The 25,478-nt window shown below is 39.6% G+C and overlaps 5 protein-coding genes and 1 long non-coding RNA gene across 14 annotated transcripts; 3 read left to right on the forward strand and 3 right to left on the reverse strand.

Annotated features, from left to right (window-relative positions):
• Nucleotides 1-56: 56 nt before the first annotated feature.
• uqcc6 (ubiquinol-cytochrome c reductase complex assembly factor 6) lies at nt 57-1,525 on the reverse strand. The gene is made up of 3 exons (XM_088298786.1): nt 1,311-1,525; nt 1,019-1,167; nt 57-732 (listed from the first exon to the last, which is right to left on the reverse strand). The coding sequence occupies exons 2-3, from the start codon at nt 1,124-1,126 to the stop codon at nt 619-621; spliced, it is 222 nt and encodes a 73-aa protein (XP_088154912.1). The 5' UTR covers nt 1,127-1,167; nt 1,311-1,525; the 3' UTR covers nt 57-618.
• tdg.2 (thymine DNA glycosylase, tandem duplicate 2) lies at nt 1,513-6,988 on the forward strand. 5 transcript variants are annotated; one of them, XM_088298780.1, is made up of 10 exons: nt 1,535-1,644; nt 1,867-1,938; nt 3,279-3,655; nt 3,800-4,008; nt 4,163-4,232; nt 5,676-5,811; nt 5,892-5,974; nt 6,164-6,258; nt 6,333-6,504; nt 6,570-6,988. In XM_088298780.1, exons 1-10 carry the CDS (start codon nt 1,634-1,636, stop codon nt 6,677-6,679), a joined length of 1,335 nt encoding a protein of 444 aa, XP_088154906.1. In that variant the 5' UTR covers nt 1,535-1,633; the 3' UTR covers nt 6,680-6,988. The 5 variants fall into 5 exon arrangements, with proteins under 5 accessions (XP_088154910.1, XP_088154906.1, XP_088154907.1 ...); XM_088298781.1 differs by having other exon boundaries at nt 1,541-1,644; nt 3,279-3,649; XM_088298783.1 differs by having other exon boundaries at nt 1,618-1,635.
• A 559-nt stretch (nt 6,989-7,547) lies between these two features.
• Nucleotides 7,548-13,564, forward strand: LOC148335237 (G/T mismatch-specific thymine DNA glycosylase-like). Of its 3 annotated transcripts, none has more exons than XM_088299183.1 (11): nt 7,548-7,696; nt 8,447-8,521; nt 8,720-8,889; nt 9,025-9,356; nt 9,460-9,529; nt 10,365-10,500; nt 10,566-10,648; nt 10,757-10,851; nt 11,506-11,677; nt 11,747-11,899; nt 12,299-13,564. In XM_088299183.1, the coding sequence occupies exons 2-11, from the start codon at nt 8,463-8,465 to the stop codon at nt 12,439-12,441; spliced, it is 1,413 nt and encodes a 470-aa protein (XP_088155309.1). In that variant the 5' UTR covers nt 7,548-7,696; nt 8,447-8,462; the 3' UTR covers nt 12,442-13,564. The 3 variants fall into 3 exon arrangements, with proteins under 3 accessions (XP_088155309.1, XP_088155310.1, XP_088155311.1); XM_088299184.1 differs by having other exon boundaries at nt 12,302-13,564; XM_088299185.1 differs by lacking the exon at nt 8,447-8,521 and having other exon boundaries at nt 7,558-7,696.
• LOC148335238 (patatin-like phospholipase domain-containing protein 2) lies at nt 13,028-19,971 on the reverse strand. Its single transcript, XM_088299186.1, has 8 exons — nt 19,750-19,971; nt 17,965-18,197; nt 16,253-16,318; nt 15,954-16,163; nt 15,073-15,133; nt 14,884-15,003; nt 14,526-14,655; nt 13,028-14,263 (listed from the first exon to the last, which is right to left on the reverse strand). Exons 1-8 carry the CDS (start codon nt 19,934-19,936, stop codon nt 14,200-14,202), a joined length of 1,071 nt encoding a protein of 356 aa, XP_088155312.1. The 5' UTR covers nt 19,937-19,971; the 3' UTR covers nt 13,028-14,199.
• A 467-nt stretch (nt 19,972-20,438) lies between these two features.
• On the forward strand, nt 20,439-25,472 carry LOC148335239 (uncharacterized). 3 transcript variants are annotated; one of them, XM_088298333.1, is made up of 8 exons: nt 20,439-20,724; nt 21,158-21,282; nt 22,182-22,248; nt 22,367-22,523; nt 22,679-22,821; nt 22,889-22,999; nt 23,689-23,909; nt 25,317-25,472. In XM_088298333.1, exons 1-7 carry the CDS (start codon nt 20,572-20,574, stop codon nt 23,869-23,871), a joined length of 939 nt encoding a protein of 312 aa, XP_088154459.1. In that variant the 5' UTR covers nt 20,439-20,571; the 3' UTR covers nt 23,872-23,909; nt 25,317-25,472. The 3 variants fall into 3 exon arrangements, with proteins under 3 accessions (XP_088154459.1, XP_088154458.1, XP_088154461.1); XM_088298332.1 differs by lacking the exon at nt 25,317-25,472 and having other exon boundaries at nt 20,441-20,724; nt 23,689-25,039; XM_088298335.1 differs by lacking the exon at nt 25,317-25,472 and having other exon boundaries at nt 20,577-20,738; nt 23,689-25,039.
• On the reverse strand, nt 22,050-25,457 carry LOC148335240 (uncharacterized). Its single transcript, XR_015844058.1, has 3 exons — nt 25,002-25,457; nt 24,569-24,685; nt 22,050-23,876 (listed from the first exon to the last, which is right to left on the reverse strand). It is a non-coding gene; the product is annotated as an uncharacterized LOC148335240 (long non-coding RNA).
• Nucleotides 25,473-25,478: the final 6 nt, after the last annotated feature.

Raw genomic sequence — 25,478 nt, forward strand, 5'->3', positions numbered from 1 at the left:
ACGTTGCCTAACCAAATACCATCATGTACGAATGTACCACAAGTTGTTGCAAAGGATTCAAAACAATAGAAACGGTTTATTTCACACATAAATATTGCTTGGTAAACTTCAACAGAAATCAATACCTGTCAAACCAATTTAATTTAAATGAAATATAATTGTACACAAACATTCAGAACAGGCAACTAAAAAAATGCCATTGATTGATTCTCTTAAATTTTGAACATCCAGCAATCAATTTTCTCACTGATCCTCATTAGGGGTGAGCAGAAGACGATCCCAGCCGACTTTCAAGGAGGAGGCAGAGTACACACGGAACTGGTCGCCAGCCAATCGCAGGGCACATATGCACTCACAGTAACAACTATGGACATTTTTTAGTCTTCATGCATGTTATGGCGGTGGTGACAAGCCACAAAAGCATGGTGCGTCTGCGTAGGTGAAATGGCAAATAAAGTGCAGATGTTCAAGTAGGCTTTTCCTGAAATTTTGACATGCTCTGTTCCATTAAAAAAGAACACCAGACTCTGAAGAGTCCATTTAATGTCCCCACTGCGTTTTCTTTCTCCACACGTTGAAACTGACGACTACATATGTTGCGAGTGTCCATTGTCCATATTACTCCAGCTTGTGTTTTGCTTCCTCCATCTGCTGCTGTGCTGCTTCTCTGAGTTTGAAACCGAGTAATTCTGTCGTTAGCTCACCAGGGTTTGGTGGGACCTCTGGTATACTCTGAGGGGAATGGAAAAACATGTACATTTTCAAATATATGGTCATGTCATGGCATGTGCTTGGATGGCTGCTTCTGGAATGGGTTTATTAGTCTTTATTGACGAAGTGACTCATGATGATAGCAACACACTTAATTCTGAAGTCTACAAACCATTTTCTCTGCCAATTTACAGAGAGTACTGTCCAAGTTTTATGACACAAACACAATTGTTGTTTACTATTAAAGCCTTCGATAAAATCTTATGAAATATTTAAGATAGTGTCTCCTTTAATTCAGCTCTCTCACCAGGTCAGGTAAGTAGTACTGGTGGACGGCCTGTGCCCCTGCAAACATGGCCAATAAACTGGCTCCGTACATCTTCAGGTAACGAGTCCACGACACCCCAGCAGGCATTTTGCACAACTTCAACGTGGAACACCATGCACACTTGCAGACTGTGAACAAACACAAACATGTTTCATGTCATCAACGTCAACAATGTACAACGCTAAACTGACAAGCTATCTGGCTGCACCGCATATGTTTACGAAAGAGGCCCAAGAGGAAGCGCTCCACATTTTTAACTTTAAATACCGACCTGGTTGGACTACTCCACTACTTCACGTGTAAAAAATTGTTTACAAGTAATTCTCAAAGACCGCAGGTCAACGGGACAAGGACAGGTCACATGCTGAAGAGATTACGTCGGGGTTGTATTCGTTGCTGTAGCTCACGAAGGTCGCCTTTTGTCCCAGAGGTGGCGGTAATGCGCGTGATTGCCAAAGAGATTACACGAAGAAGATGGAAACAGTGCGCCATCCGACCACTAGGTGACAGTAAGCGGAGGCGTCGCAAAGTTTCACTGCTCTTTGTTTTGGAATCGCTCCCCTGCCCCCTCGTCTCAAAATCGGAAGCCTTAAAATGTATGACAGGTATGTCCAATTTGGCATATATCTGATTGTTTTATCCCACAAGAAGCATATTATTTAAAACCGTTTGTTAAACGTTGCGTAGCGCGACAAGTGCCATTATCCGTTGATGGTTTTTGTGAAGCTAGCATTGCAATGCGCTTTTTTTACACACAGCTTCGTTGTTCTCACGCCTCAGCTAACAATTGTCACGGCAACCCAATGAATGTTGATGTTTTTGTGAAGTAAATCGACAGTTAGTATGGAGGATAACGAGTTTACACCGTTGACGGTGCCCACGGATTATTTCCAGCAGTGGTGAGTTATCGCTGCAAGTGGCCGATCTCCGAGGAATGCAGTCACCATCTCGGCTTGTCATTTTTCATTTTTATTGGTTATGGTGTAATGCAATCGACTGGCAGAATCATTGACAGCATGTGAAAATAATAAACACCAACACCACATTTTGTCAGCAATTATTTATTTATTTTCTTTAAATTTTATTTTGCATGGCGGTTGTATATCTATTTGCACTGTGCACAAAAAAATAGGGATGTTCGATATTTGGATGAAATTTCAGAATTAATCTAAAGGTATTTGGACTTAATTTGACCTCTAAACTGTTGCCCAACTGTTCACCGTTTCTGTACTTGTCGCACAATTTAAGCCTAACACCTAAATTCACAATAGGTGTTATGCCCTTCTGTGACTCTTCCAGTCTCTCTGTATCTCAATACCCAGTGTAAACTACATTTACTAGTTTGTTTTTGTTTCTTCACGAGTAAGAATTTTTTTCAGGATGGACTAAATGTTTGAACAACTTTCCTTAACGTTCTTCACATATTGAGTCTCCGATGATCTTAGATTGTCATCATCTTGTTGCAACAGAGTCACAGAAAAATAGAAGCGGAAGTTCTTCGTAATTTGTAATTTTCATGGATGAGACGTTCAAATTTGCTGTTCAGATCATTATTAGATTAGTTATACAATAAAGGACTTAAATACTGAACAGTTGGCTCGACATGCTTTCAAAAGTTTCTAGAAGGTCAAATTGAAATAGCTGGTAAAAGGATATTGTGCATTTTAGGTTAATCCTGAACTTTCACTCCAAAGCCCAATTTCCCAAACCAGCAGACTCAGGGGTGTATCTTAATGTTGTTGTGCATTTGTCACGCGTCATCATTGACCACCGGCTATGAATGTCCCTCTTATGCAATCCTCTTTTAAGAAAACCAGTAGGAGTCTGTAAACTAATACGTTCTTTGTCCTCTCTAGTATGACAATTCGGGTAAGTATGAACGATCCCATTTTTTTTTAGACCAATACCAGTACGAGTACTCAACGTTTGCGGACCGATACCACTAATACATGCAAAATATGACCTTAAGATGGATATCATGGCTATCAATCGTCTTTCCATGCGCTGTTACTGTGCAATTACACTCTAGTGCACAACTACAGGCAACTAATAGAATATGATTTTGGAACATGGATGACATTTTAGCACTCATGTCACCAGTGAGGCTAAACTGTGCTCTAGTTGACACAAACATACAAAAACTACTTGTCTTACCAGTGAGGACAATGAGCATACCAGTACATGGACCTCAGGCTGGGTGTCAAGGTTACCGCCTAAATGCATAAAATCTTGTTCCAAGGTACCAGTCGAGCCAGCAGCACCCCGAGGTGCAGCATGTGATGTCCCACCATAACCACTACAGCGAGGGCCCCAGGGACGAGCCCGTCATGGCGGAACTGTCGGTGCACAGGGAGCAGCCGCTTTACCAGGAGCAGTTTTATCAGAACTACTCCCACTACCAGGAGCCTGTCTACCAACAGGAGCAGGATCAGCAGCAGCAGGATCAGCATCCTGCTTACCTGCAACAGCAACATCAACAATATACAGAACACCAGCAGCAGCAGCCTCAGTATGACCATGCAGTACAACAACACCGTCAGCATCAACACATAACACAGCAGGAGGAGCAGAATGTACACCATCAACCTCCACCTGCTATTCCACCTCAAGGTCAATGTAATGTGCTTTTAATTGTGATTTTTTTTTCACCTTTTTAAACCATTTCCTGAGCACTATTAAAAAAATGCATGAATGACGTTGGGCTTTGTATACAATGTATGGCGAAGTACATTTCCATAACGCGTACGCATTTTTTCTTAGTGGTGACGCCGGTGAAAAAAAAGCGAGGCCGCCCGCCCAAGAATCAGCGCGAAGGAGGAGGCACGATGAAAGAGGAAGAGGAGGATGCGAGCGAGGCGGCGGCAAAGAAGGCCAAAAGGACACTGAACCGCTTCAACGGCATGTCAGTGGCTGAGGTTATGGCCAAAACGCTGCCTGACGTTATTACCTACAATCTTGACATTTTGATCGTGAGTTATAAAGAGCATATTGTATATATTAATTGCTCAATCATGAAACGTGCACAATTCTCAGAAGACGCGTGGTCAGGTTTTTGTCTGAAGAGCGTGTGGTTTTCTTTTAGGGTATGTTTCCATGGTAACCCCCCCTGATGTTTCTCCTCAGATTGGAATAAACCCGGGACTGTTGTCGGCCTACAAAGGACACCACTACCCCAACCCTGGCAACCATTTCTGTATGTTTTCTTGACTGAATTATTGTTCATGATGAGCGAAGTTTACCAACTTAAAATGCTTGCGCAATGCACATTTAATTTATCAGTTGTTTTACATTCTCAATTTCTTTTCAAAAACTTCTACAAATTTAGATTTTCTTTTGGGGGTTCACATGTTGTCACCCTCCTAAAGTAATGACCTGAGACACTTTTTAACGAAAAACTGAGCTCAATTCTGATTAAATTATATTCATTCCTAATTTAATTTAAGTGGTAGAAATGAATCATCAGTTTAAATAGGAATGTAGTAGGGCTGAGCGATAAACCGAAAATTTACCGTTACCGAAATTTATTACAATAACCGACATCATTTTGCCCATGTTGGTAAATTCGGTGTTTGAAAAAAAGGAAAAGGAAACTATTTTCTGTTTGCGGCTAGCATCTTGTTTACAGGCCACACTAGCTCATTTGCACATATATTGTTTACAAGAGACCTTTACACAAATCTAGACCTTTGCACATGGCATTACAGCACCTTGGCGCAAGCCATTTGCAGAAAAAGATTTTGCTAGGGGTAACCCTTTTCTCCTGTTCTTTGTTATTTGGAAAGTTTACACAAATGATTTTTGTACTTTTATTTTTCATTGAAAGTAATGTGTACCAGTTGGTCAATTAAAAAAAAACAGTTGATGCGCATTTCCTGCATTTATTTTGATTTTGGTCCACAGCGGGGGAATTTATCGTGCGCTTATCGTAATCGAGGTAAAATTGCTCAATTTATCGTGATATTGATTTGAGGTCATATCGCCCAGCCCTAGAATGTAGCCAATTTTAGCTGAAGGTGGCCAGCATCCTCAGGAGGTCTTTCATGCAAAAAACATATTTTTATATTCGCTTCAGAATATGAAAGTAATTGTTTAAACGGAAATCAATTTATGAATTAAAAAGTTAATTGGTTATTTAAAATGTATGTATATTTATATTTTTATAATCAGATTTTTAAAAACAGCTTTATTTTAATTCGCAGTTGTAAATTTTATAACTTTCTTTCTTTATTGTGAAAAATATATATTTTAATTTTACAATATACATTTTACTTCAAAATATACTTCTTCACTTGTGTGAAGAAATGTTATACAAAGAAGCACATTTTGAGTATTTGTGTTTTTGTTGGAGAGTTACCATTTGGTTCACAATATGAAAGTGACATTTATTAATTTGGGTCATTTTCACACAAAATTGTCACCCCGAGCAGGTACAATATGCAACGTAACAAGAAGTAAATGCAAATAAGCAAACATTTCTGATAACTATGAATTGTATAATAAAGCGGAATAAGGATTCCAGTTTTACAGTACTAAAGTGGACAGTAGTGGTGCATGAAAATTCCAAAATATCCGTTGTCCGTATTGACAAAATCAGGCAAATAAAATGACAGCAAATTGTGTCCTGCTTTGTGTGCAGGGAAATGTTTGTTTCTGTCTGGTTTCACCGAGCAGCAGCTTAATTTCACGCACGACGAGAGCCTGCCGGAGAAATACGGCATTGGCTTTACAAACATGGTAGAGAGGACCACGCCTGGCAGCAAAGACCTTTCCAGGTGATTATCTCATGTTTCAGAAAAAAGTAAAGAAAAAGTTACCAGCACTGCTACTACAGGTACTGTGGTTTTCTTCCCAGTAAGGAGATCCGCGAAGGAGGGCGACAGCTGCTTGAAAAGCTACAAAAATACAAGCCGCTCATAGCAGCTTTTAACGGAAAAGGTACAACATCACATGATAAAACTGCAAAATTCCTGTTGCTCAGTCTTAGTTGGTATAAAGGTCTTAAATTTCATGAACACTAATGCCTGAAAAATCACGTTAAAATATTTTATTTGACTTCTTCAAAGCTGCTGATGGCTTGTATTCTTTCTGTGTGTCATATGAATAATACATCTTTTATCCTATTAGGTATTTACGAAATATTCTGCAAGGAAATCTTTGGCGTGAAGGCCAAGAACCTTGACTTTGGCTTGCAGCCCTACAAGATTCCAGACACTGAAACAGTATGTGACACACCACATCCATAAATCACAAACACTTATCAAGAACAAGCAATAGCTCGTTTCTTTTGTTCTAGGTGTGCTACTTGATGCCTTCCTCCAGCCCGCGGTGTGCCCAGTTCCCCCGCGCGCAGGACAAAGTGCACTTCTACATAAAGCTGAAGGAGCTGCGAGACCACATGAAAGGTGCAGCACCCAGCCATGAGGTGCTGGAGACAGACTACTCATTTGACTTGCAGCAGGCTAAAGGTAACCCGTTGCAAGCACCTCCAGAATTCCCTGTTTGTTTTTTTAATTGCTTGTTTGATGTGCAGACGATGCAAAGAGGATCGCCATCAAAGAGGAGCAGATGGATCCCGAGTATGAAAGTTGTATCGCTCAGCATGAGAATGTGAGGCAAAGCAATCCAGTAAACTTTTACTGAAGTGACATTTTGAAGGCAATTGCAAAATGGAATCAGCACATAAGATGAATCGCACAGTTAACTGCAGAATTTTAGTGAAATGCACTAAAAATAAATAAATAACAAGACTGCATACGACTGTCTGATCCTACCATTCACTGTGCATGTACTGTACTAGGTGTAATATTTTCCACTATTTATTGCATTTGGTATCATCTTTTTTTCCCCTTTGGTTACTTATTTTTGTACTGTATTTTGAAATAATGGAATTTTATGTGTAGCATCTGTGTAAACAAGTAATTTGACTGTATGATTTCTATTAAAATCGTAATGAAGACCAATTCCCTGCTTTAGTTGTCTGTGTACTGTAAAATGTATGTATGAGTGGAAAAATCTGTTTAGTCAGATTTGCTGTTGGTGAAATGTAGAGTCTCAAAACTACTGTTGTTACTGGTTTTACTGGTGGTGTACCAGAAACCACGCTTGTTTTTACTTACGTACAGAACCCGGGTGGTCGAATAAAAAGTAGCCATATATGTTTTCAAATGTAAATTAAATGCCTTTCATTAAAAACACTAAGTGCACTGCTGCTCATGTCAACGAAGATAAACTACGTCGCAGATTTTAAACGTCACGATCTTTCAGCCAATAGAAAACATCCTAACGTTTAAAAGCCGATCATCTTAAACCAATAGTATAATAAGGGAGATGTATTTCGTTTTTGGTATATTTTTTACACACAGGGAAATTAAATTAAAATTTAAACACCCATATACATTTTAAAAAGTTATAAAAGTATAATTGGTCGCGTAAAATAATTTAAATAGCGTCGCTGCTTGCTTATATTTTGATATCTCCTTCCATCGACCCCACATCTCAGACTTGGAATCGTCTCGTGTCAAAGTTGACCGGGACTGCGCTGTCACGTCTTTGTTGCCCCCGAAGCTCCTCCAATGTTCTGAATAAAGAGCGACATAAGTGGGGCAAATAACATTATTTCCCCGCCTGGAGAATCCGATTAAAACGGCTGTTGACTAGGTACGTCTCGTGCATGTTTACTCTCTCTCAACTGTTTTACTGTTTTTGCTTAACATTCTGCTATATGAGCGAGATCATTCATCCGTGATTGGTTAGCTGCTAGCTGGTGGCTAATATTAGCTGTAGTTGTTGTGCGGTACCTGCGTCTATTTTCGCTTACAAATATGTTTTTTCATTTTCACATTTTTTACGAATGGGGAATTGCGTGTTTCGCCCATCGAAGGTTTGTTAAAGGTTTAGCCAGTTTTTTTTTTAAATAGACTCAGGTTTGTTGTTAGCATTGTTAGCTTTTAGCCGTGAAGAAAGAAGGGTATTTAATTTTTAGAACGTGCTCACGTGTCGCCGATGTTTGGAAACATTTGATGACGCATTGACAGTTCAGTTGTGTAAACAGGATTTGATTCGAATTTTATGAAAAGAAAAACAATGGAAGTCTTGACAAAAGTTTTCTATTCTCCAAAGGGAGTGGGGAAGAAGTCCAGAATCTTGATTTTTTTTTTCTTCCATGTTTTTTTTATCTCATCCCGTAAAATGAAACTTTTCTTTCGCTGTTTGTACGAGTTTGTAATTGTAAAGGTGTATTTCCTGGTGAATGAGTTATTGTGATCCATATTGCCAGTAAAAAGGTTTGATAGTTTCATTATTTATCATCTGTTGTGTTTGTGTTTTATTGCAAAATAATCCATTTATTGCATGTGCCACTTCCATTTTGTCCCTCATTGAGCATGTTGGTTTATTTATTTAATAAAGTTAAAGCACCCACAAGATGGACAATAAGCTGAATGGATCCCTGCCTGTTGGCTCCTCGGAGTATCTGCAGCAGTGGTGAGTTGCACAATATGGGACAAATAAATATCCATCAAGTGTGATGAACATTTCTTTTTTTATTATTTTTTTTTTTACACTCAATCCAATTGTTTTTTTTTTTTTGTTATAATAATTTAAGTTTTATGCGCCTTGTTTTGATGGTCCTTTGCTTTGGGAGCATCAAGAAAAAATGTTTTTACAAGATTTCATTTTCAGGATTCAGTCGGCTCAGCAGTTCCAAGCCCTCCAGACGCAATATTCAACCTACAACAATCCGCCACACTACCCGGAGGCACACACGGCGGGAGCAGCAGCAGTAGCTACACCGCACATTGTTCACCCTCAGCCCATGATGGAGCAGCAGGAGCCTGCTAACCTGACAAAACGTACAGTGGATTTAGAAATCTACACACCCCTGTTTAAATGCCAGGTTTTAATTTGACCAAGCGAAATAATTTTGAAAACCAACAGAATTTCTACAACTGTTTGCAATAACAGATTTTGTTGAATTCTCCTCGCAGCCCTACCCAAAAAGCGGGGCCGACCAGTCCAGCCCAAGGAACCCAAGCCGCCAAAGGTCCCGAAGCCCCCAAAGGCCCCCAAACCCCCAAAAGAACCCAAGCCCCCGAAGGAACCTAAACCCCCGAAGGAACCCAAAGCGCCCAAGGCCAAACCGGGCCCGAAACCCAAGAAGGGTGCCGATGGCCAGGCAGCCGACGGCAAGCAGGAGAAGATCGATGAGAGTTTCAAGAAGGTGAAGAGGAAAGTGGATCGTTTCAAGGGCATGTCAGAGGAGGAGGTGATGAAAAAGACTCTGCCTGACCTGCTGGACTACAATCTGGATTATGTCATTGTGAGCGGAATTTGTCAATATTGCTTGCTTTTAAAAGGCAAGCAGATGTTATTTGGGATAATTTTGTAAAAAAAAACAAAAAAAAAACGTTTTATCTTCATAGATTGGTATCAATCCAGGGCTGATGGCAGCTTACATCGGACGATGGTTTCCGGGTCCTGGAAATCATTTTTGTAAGTATGGTTATGTCAAACTGGTTAATTGGTCGAGAAGACACCGATTTAAATTTACCTTTGGCCACCCTTTGTTAGCCTAGAGCACATGTGTCAAACTCAAGGCCCGGGGGCCAGATCTGGCCCGCAACCTCATTTTATGTGGCCCGCAAAGGGCAAATCATCTGCATCAACTTCCTGTTTCTAGCATTTAACAACACTGAGATATGAGATATTGCCATTTATTTGTTACCAATCCTGCCCTTTTAAAATAAATTGAAAAATTGTTGAACAATTACTTACTAGCTTCTGATTTCAAAACTGGCTTTCCAATCAATTTATATGGGTTCACAGTCATACCGGCCCTCTGAGGGAAACCTCAACTATGATGTGGCCCGTCCACAAAAATGAGTTTGACACCCCTGGCCTAGAGCAAGGGTGGCCAAAGGGCCACATTTGATTTTTAAAATGATCAGTTCATTTTGTAGATGTTTAAGAAAAAAGAAGTCAGAATGAGGCATTATTATTATAAGTGAATATATATATATATATATATATATATATATATATATATATATATATATATATATATATATATATATATATATATATATATATATACGCACACACACAATGACAATAAAGGGCATTTTGATTTTGATAAATTGAAAAAAAATAAACATATTGCAGGAATCTTGATAATGTTACCTTTCGCTCTTTACATCGTGAGACAACGACAATTGAAGGAGGAGTGAGTGTGTGTACCTGTCCTTGTGTTGAGGAATGCACAAAGCAAATGCCTGGCTGTGTGAAAAGTGCTAAAGTGATGTTGACAGAGTTTTTTTCTTTTTCTTAGGGAAGTGCCTCTTCCTTTCGGGATTCACCGAAGAGCTGCTCAATCACATGCATGACACCGCTTTGCCTGCCAAGTACAAAATGGGCTTCACTAACATGGTTGCCAGGGCAACACCTGGCAGTAAAGACCTGTCAAGGTAGCTGACAACTTTGTCTTTTGTTGTCGAGAAGCTGTTAACTTTACTTGTTTTTGTCCCCACAGCAAAGAGCTGCGCGAAGGGGGCAAGATTCTAGTGGAGAAACTAATGAAATACAAACCTCTCATTGCTGTATTCAACGGAAAGTGTAAGTATCATACAGTATTGTTTCTTTACAGCTGTATTTACCATCCTTTAATGAACCAAAGCACTTATTTGTACATTAGACAAATTTTTCCCCTTCTCTTTCTCCCAGGCATATATGAAATGTTCTGCCGAGAACTATTTGGTAAAAAACCAAAGACACTGGACTTTGGTTTGCAACCGCACAAGATCCCCGACTGTGAGGTGGTGAGTAAACATCCTCCCGGGCTTCATTCTGACAGTAAGGTGCAATAAGAGAGAGATACCGTAGCGACAGGAGGGGATTTAATTTTCACGCGTCTTTTATTTATTGGTCAAGATGATTTGAAGTTTAATGTCGAAAAAATGCAGTCCACATATTCACATATGTTTCATAAAACATGAAAAGTTGGATGTTGTAGTGGTGAAGCCACAGATTTGTTTGCATTGTTATTGTAATCTGCACATTAGTTTGTATGATTTTGTTTATTTTAGTGGTTTACAGGTCAGTCTGTACTTACCGGTAAATGTTAATCTCAATACGTGTGTAGTAGAATTTTGTTGTGGTGAACACTTGCAAGACTGCACGTCAAACTTTTTAGTAAGTTTACACCTGTAGTAGTAGTAGATGCTAAATTGTCTTTACTGTTAAGTAAATTCATTTGCATTGATCCCATTGTACTATATAGTATAATAGAGCTGATGTTTTTTATTGTCATAAAGTTTAAAAAAATATATTGCATGTTAAATCGCAATCACAATATTGAGGGGTGGGTGTAATTTGCTTAATTGTTCAGCCCTACTAAGAGTATAGGCAAAAAGAATATAAATGGGTTGAAAGTTTTACTCATTCTATAAAAAAAAAAATAAAAATGTCGCCAGGCTCTCTACCTGATGCCGTCTTCCAGTGCCCGCTGCGCTCAGTTCCCTCGCGCTCAGGACAAAGTGCACTTCTACATCAAGCTGCGGGAGCTACGCGACCAACTGCGAGGCATTCACCGGCCCAGGGAGATTGAAGAGCTCAAATATTCGTTTGACCTGCATCTGGCCAAGGGTACGCCACTCAGGAAGCAAGCCATGTTGCACATTGCCGCGTTGTTTATTTTACCGTCCGTCTCCACAGAGGATGCAAAGCGGGTGGCCATCAAGGAAGAGCAGTACGATCCCGGCTACGAGGACGCCTACGGTGGAGCTTATGGCGAGATGCCGGCTGAGGGAGGCCAAAGTCAGGCTAACGGGCACTTGGCGTTCCCACCAACCCAGGAAAACAATGCTGGTACGCCACTAGTAAGGTTTAGCGCTATAGAAAATAGATGGATGATCTTAACAGCTAAGGAAAATGTTACCCACGTCTCTCGGAACTGTGCCGATACGAGCCTTATTTTAAGTACTTATGGACGATGTCGATACAAGCTTTTGATACTTAGAAAAAATATTTGACAAACAGTAAGCCCTCCTCACAATTAGTTGGTGCCAAACTGAAAAATATTCACACACCGCATTAAAGGAAAATCTGGCCATGGGGAAGTGCTCTCGGTAGTTTTATTTCATTCCACAGTAAACTGAGCTTCATTCTATACGCCGTTACACATAAATGCCATTATTCCCAACACTAGTCAACAACAGCTTGTGCATGAGTGTGGGAAAGAAAAAAACGGTCTTTCTCTCATCCCAGCAGAAAACGGAGGACAGGAAGCCAGCACGTCAATGAGTTCTCAACTACCCGAGGGACAGGAGATGACACAATCGTCTACCGATCAGATTCCAGACCTAAGAGCAGCGGGAGGAGGAGAAGATAGCCAGGCCCCAGCCGTATAAGGACAAATTGTTACTGATGTTTATTTTATTTTTTTGAAACATTTATTCCTTAGTGGAATATACACACCTAGGTAGACTTTGTAGACATTTTTGCAGAATATTCTTTCTGCACTGGTTTTTGAATTTTAGTTGTGTTATGATGATCTCCATGGCAGCCATTTTACACACATGTGAAATGCAGGGACAATGTCGACTGTCCATGGAAAAACTGGTCTCTGTACCTGGAACAGCTGGGGACAGCAGAAAACCAGAGAGTGGAACAGAATAATGGAACGGAAATGCTAACTTCCCTAGCATTGTCTTATTCTACCGTTTATATTTCGACTCAGCGTCACTCTATGGACCAAAGTATTGGGGCTCGCTTCTTAGTTCAGGTACGGTTTTTATGTCTCAATACTTTTGTCCATTGAAATGAGAGTGGACAAAAGTATTGAGACACCTCTGTAAGGGCTTGTGTTGTGTCTCAATACTTTTGTCTGTGTTAAATTGAGAGGTCTTTCCCAATTATTTTGTCTACTCTCATCTATACTGTTTGGACAAAAGTATTGAGACACAAGACTAAAACATTCTGAGGCATAGGGTAATCTTTTAATTAAGAGTCTGTGATGAAATCTCCAATTCATGGACAAAACAATTGGGTCACTTCTCCTCAATGTGGTTTTCACAATACTTTTGTCCACCGAGTGGAAATAAGAATTGACAAATGTACAGCAACGCAACTTATTTAAAAAGTGGTAGTACATCTGAATATTTTTGCCCACCTTTTAATTCGGAGTTACATTCTACTACTAGTGATCTTCCATTCCATGAAGACAAAAGTACGGAGAACTCCTTAGCCAAGAAGTTAGGCCCAATTCTTTTTGCCACACGGCGACAACGTCTTTGTTGCCTGTTTTTAATTGTGTTTACATTTGTACTGCACACTGATGCCGTGACAAGCGACTTTCTACTATTGCTTTGATAGCAGCGATGATGTCATCATTGGGAATTACCTCAGCAGCCTTTTATCCTGCATGAATTAATTTCATTTTAAGACTTTTTAGTATCGGTTTATAAAAATGACACACAAGGAGTTTCTTGATTTGTTTTGTCCATTAAAAATGTCCTGATGGTGCTTTTTATACATCATTGCTCTTTGCTTTTATTCACCCTGTTTTTGGTTTGTTTTTTCGTTTAGATTTTTTTTTTTTTGAGTAAGCAAACTGTCTATTGTGGGAGGTTAAATATTCACAAAAAATATGTAAAATCCACAATGGTATTAAATAAGCACATTTGTCAATATTTCTTTAAGTTTTTTCAGAGTCAAAGTCCACTCTGTTGTGTTTCTTCACAGACACACTGGAAGGCACACAAACAAAAAAATCTAATAATCAAGATCCATAATAGTTATCTATAAATAAATAAATTAAAAAAAAACAATAAAATAGACAATTTAGTGAACCAGTTAAATAAAAATGCCATTCATCAAATACAAATATCATGCGATAATTACAAATTCTAGTTGGCCAATTATGTAAAAGTTATATTTAATTTAAAAAACGCCTTTAATTAAATACACTAATCACAAAAAATACAAATCACTAAATAGAAAAGTGATTTAAATACAAATACAATGCAGTAAATACAAATGTCCGAAATCTATTAATTAAGAATAGCATTCATTGAAATCAAATGTCAAAAAGAAATAACATTTTTATCTATTAAAAAAGACTTAGATTTAATTTTGCACAAAAAGAACCTGCATACAAATACACACCACTAACTGCAGCTGTTGTCATAGCAACTTTGTCTTCGTCGTAGCTTGTTGGTAGTTCTCAGCAGGCTGTTGATCAAAATCAGAATGATTACAAGACATCACAAATCGAATAACATTTTATGACCACCCAGCTCCTCGGAGAAAGAAATTAGCACATGACTTGTTGCTAGGCAGAATTCACCAGGTGTACTTATAACCACCCTATGCACACCCATTAGGCTGTAAAATGACAAACTGGCAATATGTGAGATGTTTGCTGCTTATAAGCATTCATTTTTGATATTTAACCACTGATCTATATTTAATATAAAAGCTTTTTTATCTTTACCTCTTTAAAAGGAGCGAGATCAACTCAACCAAAAGCACCAATGGACTCAGCATATAGCAAAGAGCTTCAAGAAGACACAAGCCTCGTCTTTGAATTCCATCAACTGCATCCCTACACGCCACACACAATACTGTTTGCATACACACACAGTGGACAAAATTAATATTAGTTATTTTTGGGCTTTCATGACAGTTAACATGATCAAAATGGTCAAAACAGAGAATGCAGTTAAATTTTAATCGTTTTTGTGGTTTCATTTCTATTTTTCTCATTGATTTGGATTCCATTTTTAATTTGAATTTGGATTGTTATATATATAACATATTTTAAATTCTCTTCACTATATTAGATGATTCACCTCTCTTGACGTTGAGTGGAAGGTTATGTGCATGTGTGTGCTCCAGCCACCAGCGTTGTTCCCCCAAAGCTGCTTTTGGAATGTCAACCTGCTCTTCTGGGGAATATGGAGCCAGCAGATCTGGAACATGTAGCTTTGTGTCCACAAAAAAAAAAAATTATAGGAAGGTCAGCGATGTAAAACTTTTACCTTCTTGCCTCAGGAAGCAAAGAGCATCCATGTAGCCACTGTAGAAGATTTCAGCCAGCTCCTGTGAGCCAAACATGGACACAAGCACTGTAATCATTGTAGGAGTCCCAAAAACGCAGTCAAACGTGAACACTCTACATGTGAGTTGAAATATTAGCATAACACTATGAGTCAAAAACTCTACTGTGGAGACATGGAGTCAAATTTACGATAATATGAGTTAAACTATTGGCACTATGTGAGTCAAACATTGTGTCAAGGATGGACAAAATGTGAGTAAAACCTGAACAAAAAATGAGTCAAACAGAGTTAAAACATGCAGAATAATCTGAGTCAAAGATGGTCACGATAGGAGTCTGACATGATGTTAAAAAATAATGTGAGACAAACATGTTCAACTTGTAGTCAAATTTGGGCACAATGTGAGTCAGACAGAGTCAAATGGACAAGATAATGTAAGTCACATGATAACATCAGTCAAAGGTCGCTGCAATACATGTCAAACATTATATCAAATTTGGGCACAACATTGTGAGTAAAACATGGCCAAAGCAAGAGTCAAACTTGGAGTCAAACATTAAATCCAAATGGGTACAATATTGTGAATGAAACATGGACAAAATGAGTCAAATTTGGGCAGAAATTGAGTCAAACAGAGCCAAATATGGGCAGAATAACATGAGTCAAACATGGCCGAAATATAAGTCAAACAATTCACAATATCAAACTTAGGCACAATAACGTGAGTCAAAGATGGATGCCATGTGAGTCAAAGTTAATGTGAGTCAAACTTGGACTCAAATATGGGAATTAAACATTAAATGGTGTTCCATTAGCAAGTCAAATTTGTGTCTGTTGGGAGTCAAAGGCGAGACCCAAACCTCTGGTGCAGGGGGCAGGAAGGAGGTGTAGATGCGCCGTAGGTTTCCCGCAGTCACCTGGATGCTGAGGTTATTGCAATGCACAGAGACTGCGGTCCAAGCGCCATCTTTGGGGCTGATGTCGCTCTCACTGCAGAATGGGGCCACCGTGATGGTGTTTGGATGCTCCAACAGCGGCATGTTGTTGCTCAGGGCTCCGTCCATGTATAGCTAAGAAACATACCGATTCCTACTTTATTGATAGAAAGAAAGGTAATGAGAGTAGCGTCTGTTTTTTAAATTTTTTGGTATTGGCTGACCTGGCCGCGGTAGGAAGGTGGAATCAAGCCACAGTACACTGGAAAGAAGCAGCTGCACATCAGTACCTACAAACAGAGACACGAGAATCTAAGTCAAACACAAACACAAGAATTTGGGTCAACCTTTACACTGACACTGTTTGATTCATTAATGTGACTAAAACATGGAGACGAACGTGGTAACTAGAATGTGACGCGAACGTTGACAATATTAATCAAGTTGGACAAATTGAATCTGGTGATGTCCTCAATTGTGGACGTAATGATGTGAGTCAATCATTGTTGTGAGTTTAAAGTAATTGTGTAAACTACATGGAAATTATCGTGTGAGTCAAATATGGATGCATGCCACGTCAGTAAAACAAAATTACAATGTGAGTCAAACATGACGTTAAACATGGATGCAAAAAGATTCAAGATGTAAACAACAGAATTGCTTGCCAAATGCACAAAATCTGATAATTCGAGTCAAATGTGGATTTATACATTGATAATGAATCGTGAGAATTTTAAGTTCAATTATTTAAAGAAAGAGATGGTTTGGAGAAATAGGGTCTCAGTCTTGCAGCAAGTAATTGAATCTACATGAATTTCATTATATTTTCAGTGATTAAGCTACTAACTGTCAGAAAATACCAAAATATCAATAAAATTCATAGTTTTATGTAAAATGGTATCAACATTTTCCGCCTGTCTAATGTGGGGTGGGGGGCAGTAAGATTTCTTTTCATGGGGCCAAAAATACCTGGTGGTGCCCCTGCATGGAGTCATACATGTTCATATTAATTTCAGTCAACTATTGACACTTAATGGAGTCATATAGAGTCAAACATAGACACAAAATTGGTTTAACACGGACACATGAACTTAATGTGAGTCATACATTGAATTCACCTGACAAAGCACAAATATCAAATAAACCATTTTTTCTCAAACGTACAACCTCTGTCGTATTCATCTACTTAGCAGACTAACATGGCTACCCCATAACTCATTGACATGCAGTAACTGAGTCAAACACGGACACAACAATGTGAGTCGAACAGCGGCGGGCCGTGCATTTCATAAGACCATCATTTATGACACCACGGCTGGACAAATAACATACAGAAACACATTTACACAGTACTTAGCGAGTGTAGGACGACCTAGCTTCTTTTGAAAGGTCCGTCTTGAAAATGGCCTGTATCTTCACTTAATCCACACTTTCCCCTATTTGGACATTGTGCTTTAAAAAAGCAAGACTATATTTTACATTTTCGAACGGTCGGCAGATACGACTCTCGGGTGTGTTGATTCCGCGTAGCGCTGCCCCCTCAAGAGTGAGTATCCAATCACAAAACGTGTTAATCACCTTCGGCGTCAGGCCAGCAAGAAGCCTCGCTGTAACAAACTCGTGATCTGATTGGCTATCGCAACTGTCAATCAAATATGAAAGTCCATCGACATAGAGAGAAGAGACGCTCGCACAATTGCATCAGAAGGCCTCCGAAGGAATAGCGCGCGCTACTGGTATTGTGAAACCTGCCTGGCAACACGAGCTAGAAGAATTCTGATTGGATAAAAACTCTCACCTAAAAATACAACGCTAGAATATGACATCAATGTGAAGAATATTTTTCTTTTCTTGATTATGTTAGGCCAGCAAAATAGGCCTTGAAGGCCTTGACGCCCCGCCACTGGAGTCGAACAATCTAAAGTGAGCGGCCCACCTGTATGAGTTCCTCCCTGCTGTCAAAGTGAGACACCAGGACGTTGCTCCCATCGCTCATCCTGGTGAGAGACACGTAGAGTCTCCCCGAGGCGCGCCGGTGGGCATCTTGCGGAAGCTTCTCCCGCAGGGAGTCGCGCACCGTTCGCTGGAGGCTGAAGGTTGGGTGGAAGACGCTCAGGTGATGTTTTCTCGCTTCTTTGGCCACCGCCAACACGTCCTTGTACAAATGTTCTGAGGACCCCGTTTTGAAACGTCATCATTTAAATAATGTAGCTTATAGTTGATCTTGCAACGTGTTTGTGTCAACTATGTTGTTGGCCTTGAGCTTCACACACACACACAAAAACACACTGGAATCTGTTTTCTATTATGATGAACTGTGTGTGAGTGTGTCAGTGAACCAATGAACTCTTGTTTGGTTGACTCTACGGACTTGAGTTCAATTACTGATGTTAGAGTACTACTACTCTTATTTGACTGCAGTCAACAAACATCAGACTGCTGACTGCTTATCAATGCATCATTAGACAGTACCTTTGCTAAGCCTGCAAAACCAAACGACGATATGTCAGATATCGTCATTTCCATTGAAGCCAATCAAGGAGCCCTTACGTATTTACGTCAGCACAAACTCATCATTTGTCAAACTTGTCTGCGCTATGGCGAGCTCATTTCACATTTCGTGGCTAAACTTGATATGTGCTGCAGATATTTATAGTTCAGTTTTGGCTAGTCCAAAATAACATACATACTTCCAGCTCAGAAGTGTATTTTCAGATATCCGCAATATTATTTCACCAAGGACAGTCATTCTCAAAAGGTGATTCAAGTACATGAGCACTTGTTTTAACTTTTTGGTATTTGCCATAAACAATGTTACAATGGAAGTATTTGGAGTGCTAAGATTTTATTTTAGGCGGTACTTGGTGTCAAAAGTTTGAGAACCACTGGCCTAGGACAAATGATGTCATATTTGTCCTTTCATGTGTATGTGAATTAAGTCAAAGACAGACTTGTAATTGTTTGGGATTTTTTTTTATATCATTTTGACTTTTGCGTCTTAAATTAAATTTGTTTTAATTAGTTTTCAAGAGTGGTTTCGTTAGTTTTTTGTAGTTTTCAAAAACTAGAAGAGAGCGATCTACACCCGTACGCCGCTCAGCATCCCGCCCTCGCGTACGCACTCACGCGTCATACCGGCGTTCGAACTCCGATGTTTGTTCGAACTGCGAAGCAAGAATTTCTCTATTTTTTTGTTCGAACTCAGAGTCGTTCGAGAACCGAGGTTCCACTGTACTATAATAAACCACTAATAATGTATCTATAATAATAATAATCACAATTGTAGATAACATCATTTGGGACTGACAATTCTTGATCTCACTAATCATAATTTCAACTCATGATATCTACATGTTTATCCTCAGATATATTAATAATACAATTATTTTAAAAAAATCATAAAATATATTACCAAGTTTTAACTAAGTCAAAGTATGTTGAAATTATGATACTTGTAACTAGAATTATGTCAAATCAAACGAGTCCATCACACACTGTTGACAGTTCAGTCGAATTATGATTCGGCCATGCTGCTTGGTGTGCGGTGGAGCTTGGTCGTTACCAGGGGTCAGTAGGTTAGGGGTTAGGGAGAAGTGGTTAGTTGGGGTTGGGGCAAGAGTAAGGTTTAGGGCTCGAGAAAGAGTCATGGTTAGGGTTAAACTGTGAGGCTTAAAATGTAGGATTCAAGGTACGGGTTCATTTGGGAGTTAGGCTTTCTCACCGATGGGAAGTCCCACGGTCAACGCCGCAGCCACCAGGCATCCTGATGAGGCGCCACAGATCTTGGAGGCTCCTTGCACCAAGTGCGGCGCTCGCTCCAGGATGCACGTCACCGCTCCCAGGTAGTAAACGCTCCGGAAGCCGCAGCCCGCAAAGGAAATATTCCACTCTTCACCACGGACAAACATCTTCTCAACTCTTTGATGCCTCACACACAAGTTGTCATTCTCATAAACACACGGCAGTGTAGCGCAACATACAAGATCAGATTGCGACAGCTCTGTTTTCATAACAGCAAGGGAGAGGCAGGGTTCATAAATATAATCTTAATGTGGTTACTCCTCCAGGGTCAAAGTACTCAAAATAATACATTTTAAAATTGTAATCATTAGATGGATATAATTCCATAGGAGTGCCCAAATGAAGGAATTCAGGTTTTGAATTAAAAAAAAAACAACAAATGAATGAAATTCTTTTTTTTTTTTTTTAAATATTCACTGACATTAATTAGATGCAGATTTTTCCGATTCAACTGTACATTGATGCGTCTCACATTTAAAAGAAATAGAATACAATTTCCACTAACTTCTACAGAAAGAGAAGTTTTATTGAATTCCAATAACTTCTCCAGACCTCATGAAGTTATGTCACGCAACTCTCGCTTGGGAGTCGGGGGCGGAGTGAGGGGCACGAATACGTCCATCTCATTGGACACCGGACCGGAAAAGGGCGTAGTCTGGTCTGTTATTTTCGGGTTGCTTTTGCTTTTTTCTGCTGCTGTTCAATATATTATTATTATTTTTAGACGTTTTATTTCGAAACTATGAGCATCCCGGTGGTCGACTTTAGCGTGGCCAGCCTCAACGTCGAGGATATTTCCGACGCAGATCTCAACCAACTGAGCACAGAGTTAAAAGTTGCTTTTATGGAAGTGGGCTTCGTCTTCTTGAAGAATACTGGCATCACGCAGGCGGAGGTGAGACAGAGATAGTAAGTGCAGTAATGACACTATAATAATAATAATAATAATCATCATCATCATAATTTTAAAAAGCAGTAAAGGGGAAACTGCATTAATTAACCCAATAAAAGGTTTTTGAGGCAAGTTATTCTGCAGGTTGCCAGGTCCTCATCCCTGCTCTAAGTACAAATAATTGATAATTTTTGTACCTAAATATCATTTGCTGTTGATGAGAAATTAGGGTACTAAATTGCCATTTTATATGTTTCAAACCAGAATTGTGTTGAACATTTAGCACTAAACTGCATGAGAAGAGTATTATATATCATATTTGTTGAGTACTAGTCTGTGTATTTTTTGTAAAAGCATATTTAATTTTCGTGCAATTTTTATGACGTGTTGTTATTGAAATTAGGGAAAACAAGTAAAAGTGAGCATTTCCATGCAGGTTGATCACGTCATGAATGCTTCCAGAAGGTTCTTCCTTCAGACAGATCAGTTCAAGAGGCTTTTCAGCAGGAAATCCTTTCCAGTCAATCCCCACCACGGCTGGATAGAACCAGAGACTGAAAGGTATCATTTATTTATTTATTTTTTGTGTTTATTTTTTAGTTTTCAGTAAATCCAATCATCAAACGCACAATTAAATAAGGAGGTCAATATGGAACAAGGTCTCTTTTTGTTGACACTCTAACTGTATCGTATCAGCTACCCATAATTAGCTTATATGATACAGTGGGACCGGTTTTGCTAGATGGTGATTTACTGGACAAGGAACCAATGAACTCTGGATTTAACAAACAGAAAAGAGTCTCCAGTCTGGTCAAAACACCCATTTGTACAGTAGCAGCCAAAGTCTGTTAGTTGCAGAATTGGTCGCTGTTTACTGACACTGTGGCGCAATCAACAGACTGGAGCACATACTTCTGGCTTCTGCCGCTATTGTCGAAGATATATGGTTAGACGAGAGCAGACTAACCGCCATCGGTCATGTTGCCAGGGGTGACAGTTTACATTTTTTTTTGTTTTTTTGTCAAGCCCTTTATTTATGGCAGTATTGACATAAGGAAGCACGCTAACATGATGGCTCATGAACTCAACTAGTTGCACGCCATTATACCCCCTCCACCTCTCCCAAGAACCACCAAGGCTAAGTTTTGATGAGCTTTAAAACTTTTCAAACAGATCTAAACTTTTAAAAAAATATTTTTTGGTAATCAATTTGGGAATTATCATCTTATACCACTGGGCATTTTTGGCAATGAAAAAAAGGATGGACAATTGGATGGACAATCTGCTCTAATAGATTATTCTTCCGCTTTAATAGTTCATTAATTTGCGATTCCACTTCAGCAACACATTGTCCAAATGGGTGCCCTTTGGGTAGACCAAGTGTGTGAAAATATAACTTTTTGGTCTCCTTTTAACTAATGAGCACAAATTGTCTTAATTCTGCATGTGTGCACATACAGGTTAGATCCACAAAAACCGGGAGATCTAAAAGAGGCGTTTAACCTGACTTCGTTGCATCCTGACATAGTAAGCACTTTGTTTTGTGTGACAGAGTTAAAGTACAATCTTTTATAGCATCATTGCATGATCCTGGCAGACAAACTATCTCCAATAATACAGTGACTTGTGATTTGTAAATCTGTAGAAATGGCCCACATCTGAGATGGCACCGGGATTCCAGGAGACCCAGACGGCTTTTTTTCACCGCTGCAAAGAGTTGAGCTTGCGCGTTTTGAGAGTGATGGCTCTCAGTCTGGATGTGGATCCCGATATCTTCCTTAGCACACACCGCCATATTGGAAGTATGATTTCCTTAGGTCACACTTCTTTGCTAACTGATTTGTATTGCTAATACAGTATTTTATGTATTAATAATGTAGAGGTCGGTGAACGCTTTCCTTCAGAGAAGGGCGTTCCACCGTTGTTTAAAATTGTTCCACGTTGTGTCTCATCGTAGCCGAAGAGAACTGCACAACGCTACGTTCGCTGTACTACCCGCCGGTGAACAGCAAGCAAGCCAAGGAGGGTCAGTTGAGATGCGGAGAGCATTCCGACTATGGGAGCATCACCTTGCTCTTCCAGAGCGCAGAGGGTCTCCAAGTATGCAAAAAAAAAAAAAAAAAGATTCTGAATGTCATTCCCTGAAGTGTTTATTGTGTGTGTTCAGGTGCGTCGTCGTTCCGGTGAGTTCATCTGCGCTCCTTGCGTGCCCGGAGCTGTTCTCATCAACATCGCCGACCTGATGCAGCGTTGGACTAGCGACCAATTTGTCTCTGTGGTGAGCACTTTAAAACAAGTACTGAAAACTAAAATAACAACTCATCCATATTTAGTTAACGTCCAAATTAGAAGAAAACTCCTGGATGGCTTCAATCATTTGTTTTCGCTCCCATACTAAAAAGCCCTTATAATATATATTCCATCCATCCATTATCTGTATCGCTTCTCCTCACAAGCGTCGCTGGGGGTGCTCGAGCCTGTCCCAACTGTCTTCAGGTAGTAGGCGGGGCCTACACTGAACTGGTTTGCCAGCCAATCGCAGGGCACTCAAAGACAACCAACCACTTGCACTCACAATCACACCTATGGACAATTTAGAACATCCAATTAAGCTACCATGCATGTCTTTAAAACGTGGGAGAAAAACCAGAGTACCCGGAGAAAACCCACAGAGGCACGGGGAGAACATTCAAAGTCCACAAAGGAAGGCCGGACCAGGAATCAAATCCTGAAGCTATGTTCTGTGAGGTAGACGTGCTGTTAGCTGCACAGTGCTGCACTTAGTGTTGATTTTAGTTGTGATATTTGTTTTTGTCGAAATGCTAATATTTATCTAGCCTTTTCATTTGAAATATTTGCGAAAATAACTGGAACTTGGGCAGAAATGAAGTTAGTAAATAGGAGTAAAGGTGGTGGAGGACACATCATGAGACCAAACAAAGCTTGTCATTCATATGTGCCCCTCAGCTCCACAGAGTTTTGCTCCCCCCGGCCGGTGACTACAGCAGCACCCGCCAGTCTCTGGCTTTCTTCGTCCAGCCAGACGACGAGGCCGTGGTCAGCTGCATCGACGGATCCGACAAGTATCCCCCGGTGCGGTCGGCCACCCACATCATCGGGCGCGTAAACAAATCCTACGGGCAGGCATGATGGCCCTACACTCCAAAAAAAAACCAAAATACCTTTAGGTAATAAGAAATTAATCAAGCATGTAAATCAACCACCATTTTTTTTTCTGTTCAGCTGTAAAGTATACCATTTTTTGTAGTAAAACTAAAGAAAAAAAAAAGAACAAAAATGATCTTTTTACATTAAAAATCAATATATTTTAAAGAGCAAAATTGTGTTCAAGCACCAGCAACTTTTTAAAAGGACAAGTGTGCCAGGCTATTCGGAAATTTGATTTTTTTAAAATGTAAACCTGAAAAGAATTTCTCTACGCTATGCACTGCGTCAGCCAATTTAATGTTAGTCGTGTGTTTTCACATAGGAGTGCTGAGTGTTGATTTTGAATGTTCTCAAAATGATATTAGTCAGTTGAAATGAAAATTGTTGATTAGATATTTAAAAAAATATTTTATTTTGTTGTAGTTTGTTTGCTTCAATTCCCTGAGAAAAATACTCCACAAAAGTAAAAAGTTGCTCCTTAAGGGGAGACATTGATGCGCAAAACAGAACCACATGAAGTGTACACGCACGGGCACACATACATCCTGGCGTCATTGGCAGGTATATGGTTCCATGCTCGTTGGTCTTGGCCTAACGATTGATCAATTGATTTTTTTTTAAGGCTACATTGGTTATTTTTATACAATGGAATGGAATTTGATTTAGAAATCCTAAATACCTGAAAAATTGTGGGAGGCAGGTCGGCCTACAGTGAGTCCTTCACCAGCTGCCGGAGATTGCAAAAAATGGATGTAGTGGGCCCAGTGTTCATAAATCAAATCCGTACAGTATTTCTCTGCATGGAACAATGACAAAGCAGCAGCATTTTATTCACCAAATGGACAAAATTATGTTGTGTCTTCATTTGACGCCGAATTTGAGATTATGTTGGAAAGTCACTGCAGTTTAATTTGTATCATTCCAAATTGAATGTATTTTAATTTATTATGGGACAAATCTATAAATGGTGCATTTCTCAGTGAAGGTTGGTTTGTTCCTACCTAAACAATCACCAGCAATTTAAGCAACTAGGTGATAAATACAAAACTATTCACCCCGAAATGGAAACATTGAATACATATCAATTTGGAGAGAAAACGTATGAAACTTACTGGCAAAAGTGTCCAATGTAATAAAAATAGCAAGGTATGATTCATCTCCGTTGTCATTTTCAAATTATTCCATGGAATTTGTGCAATTTATGAGTAAAAAGTAGGGTGTGCGTTGCAGTGTAGACTAGAAGCCTGCAGTAATGAGGGATGCTAGCCTGCCAAGCCACGCCCACTAAAAAAGTGGTCGCTGGAACAGCAATAAAGCTGGCTTTCCAGGCTATCGGGATGCGTCCAACAAGGCCAAATAAAAATAATTTATCAATATGTTCTATGCCCTTAAGTTGCCCAATTACAAATCATAAAATTCCATCACAGAAACGTTGCAAGAGAAGCTTCGATGCCTTAAGACTTCGAACGCGGAAGTGCTGCATGCATGCAGTCCAATGTATCCACATCACATGTGGTCCGAACGATGGATGGCATCCAAAGACAAGCGAGAGCTGTGACGTCACGTCCCCAACTCTGTGATTGGACGGA

This window comes from Idiotropiscis lumnitzeri, chromosome 6, assembly GCF_059441095.1.
Source record: "Idiotropiscis lumnitzeri isolate Australia: NSW breed Sydney's pygmy pipehorse chromosome 6, RoL_Ilum_1.0, whole genome shotgun sequence".
In the NCBI taxonomy this organism is placed as follows: domain Eukaryota; kingdom Metazoa; phylum Chordata; class Actinopteri; order Syngnathiformes; family Syngnathidae; genus Idiotropiscis; species Idiotropiscis lumnitzeri.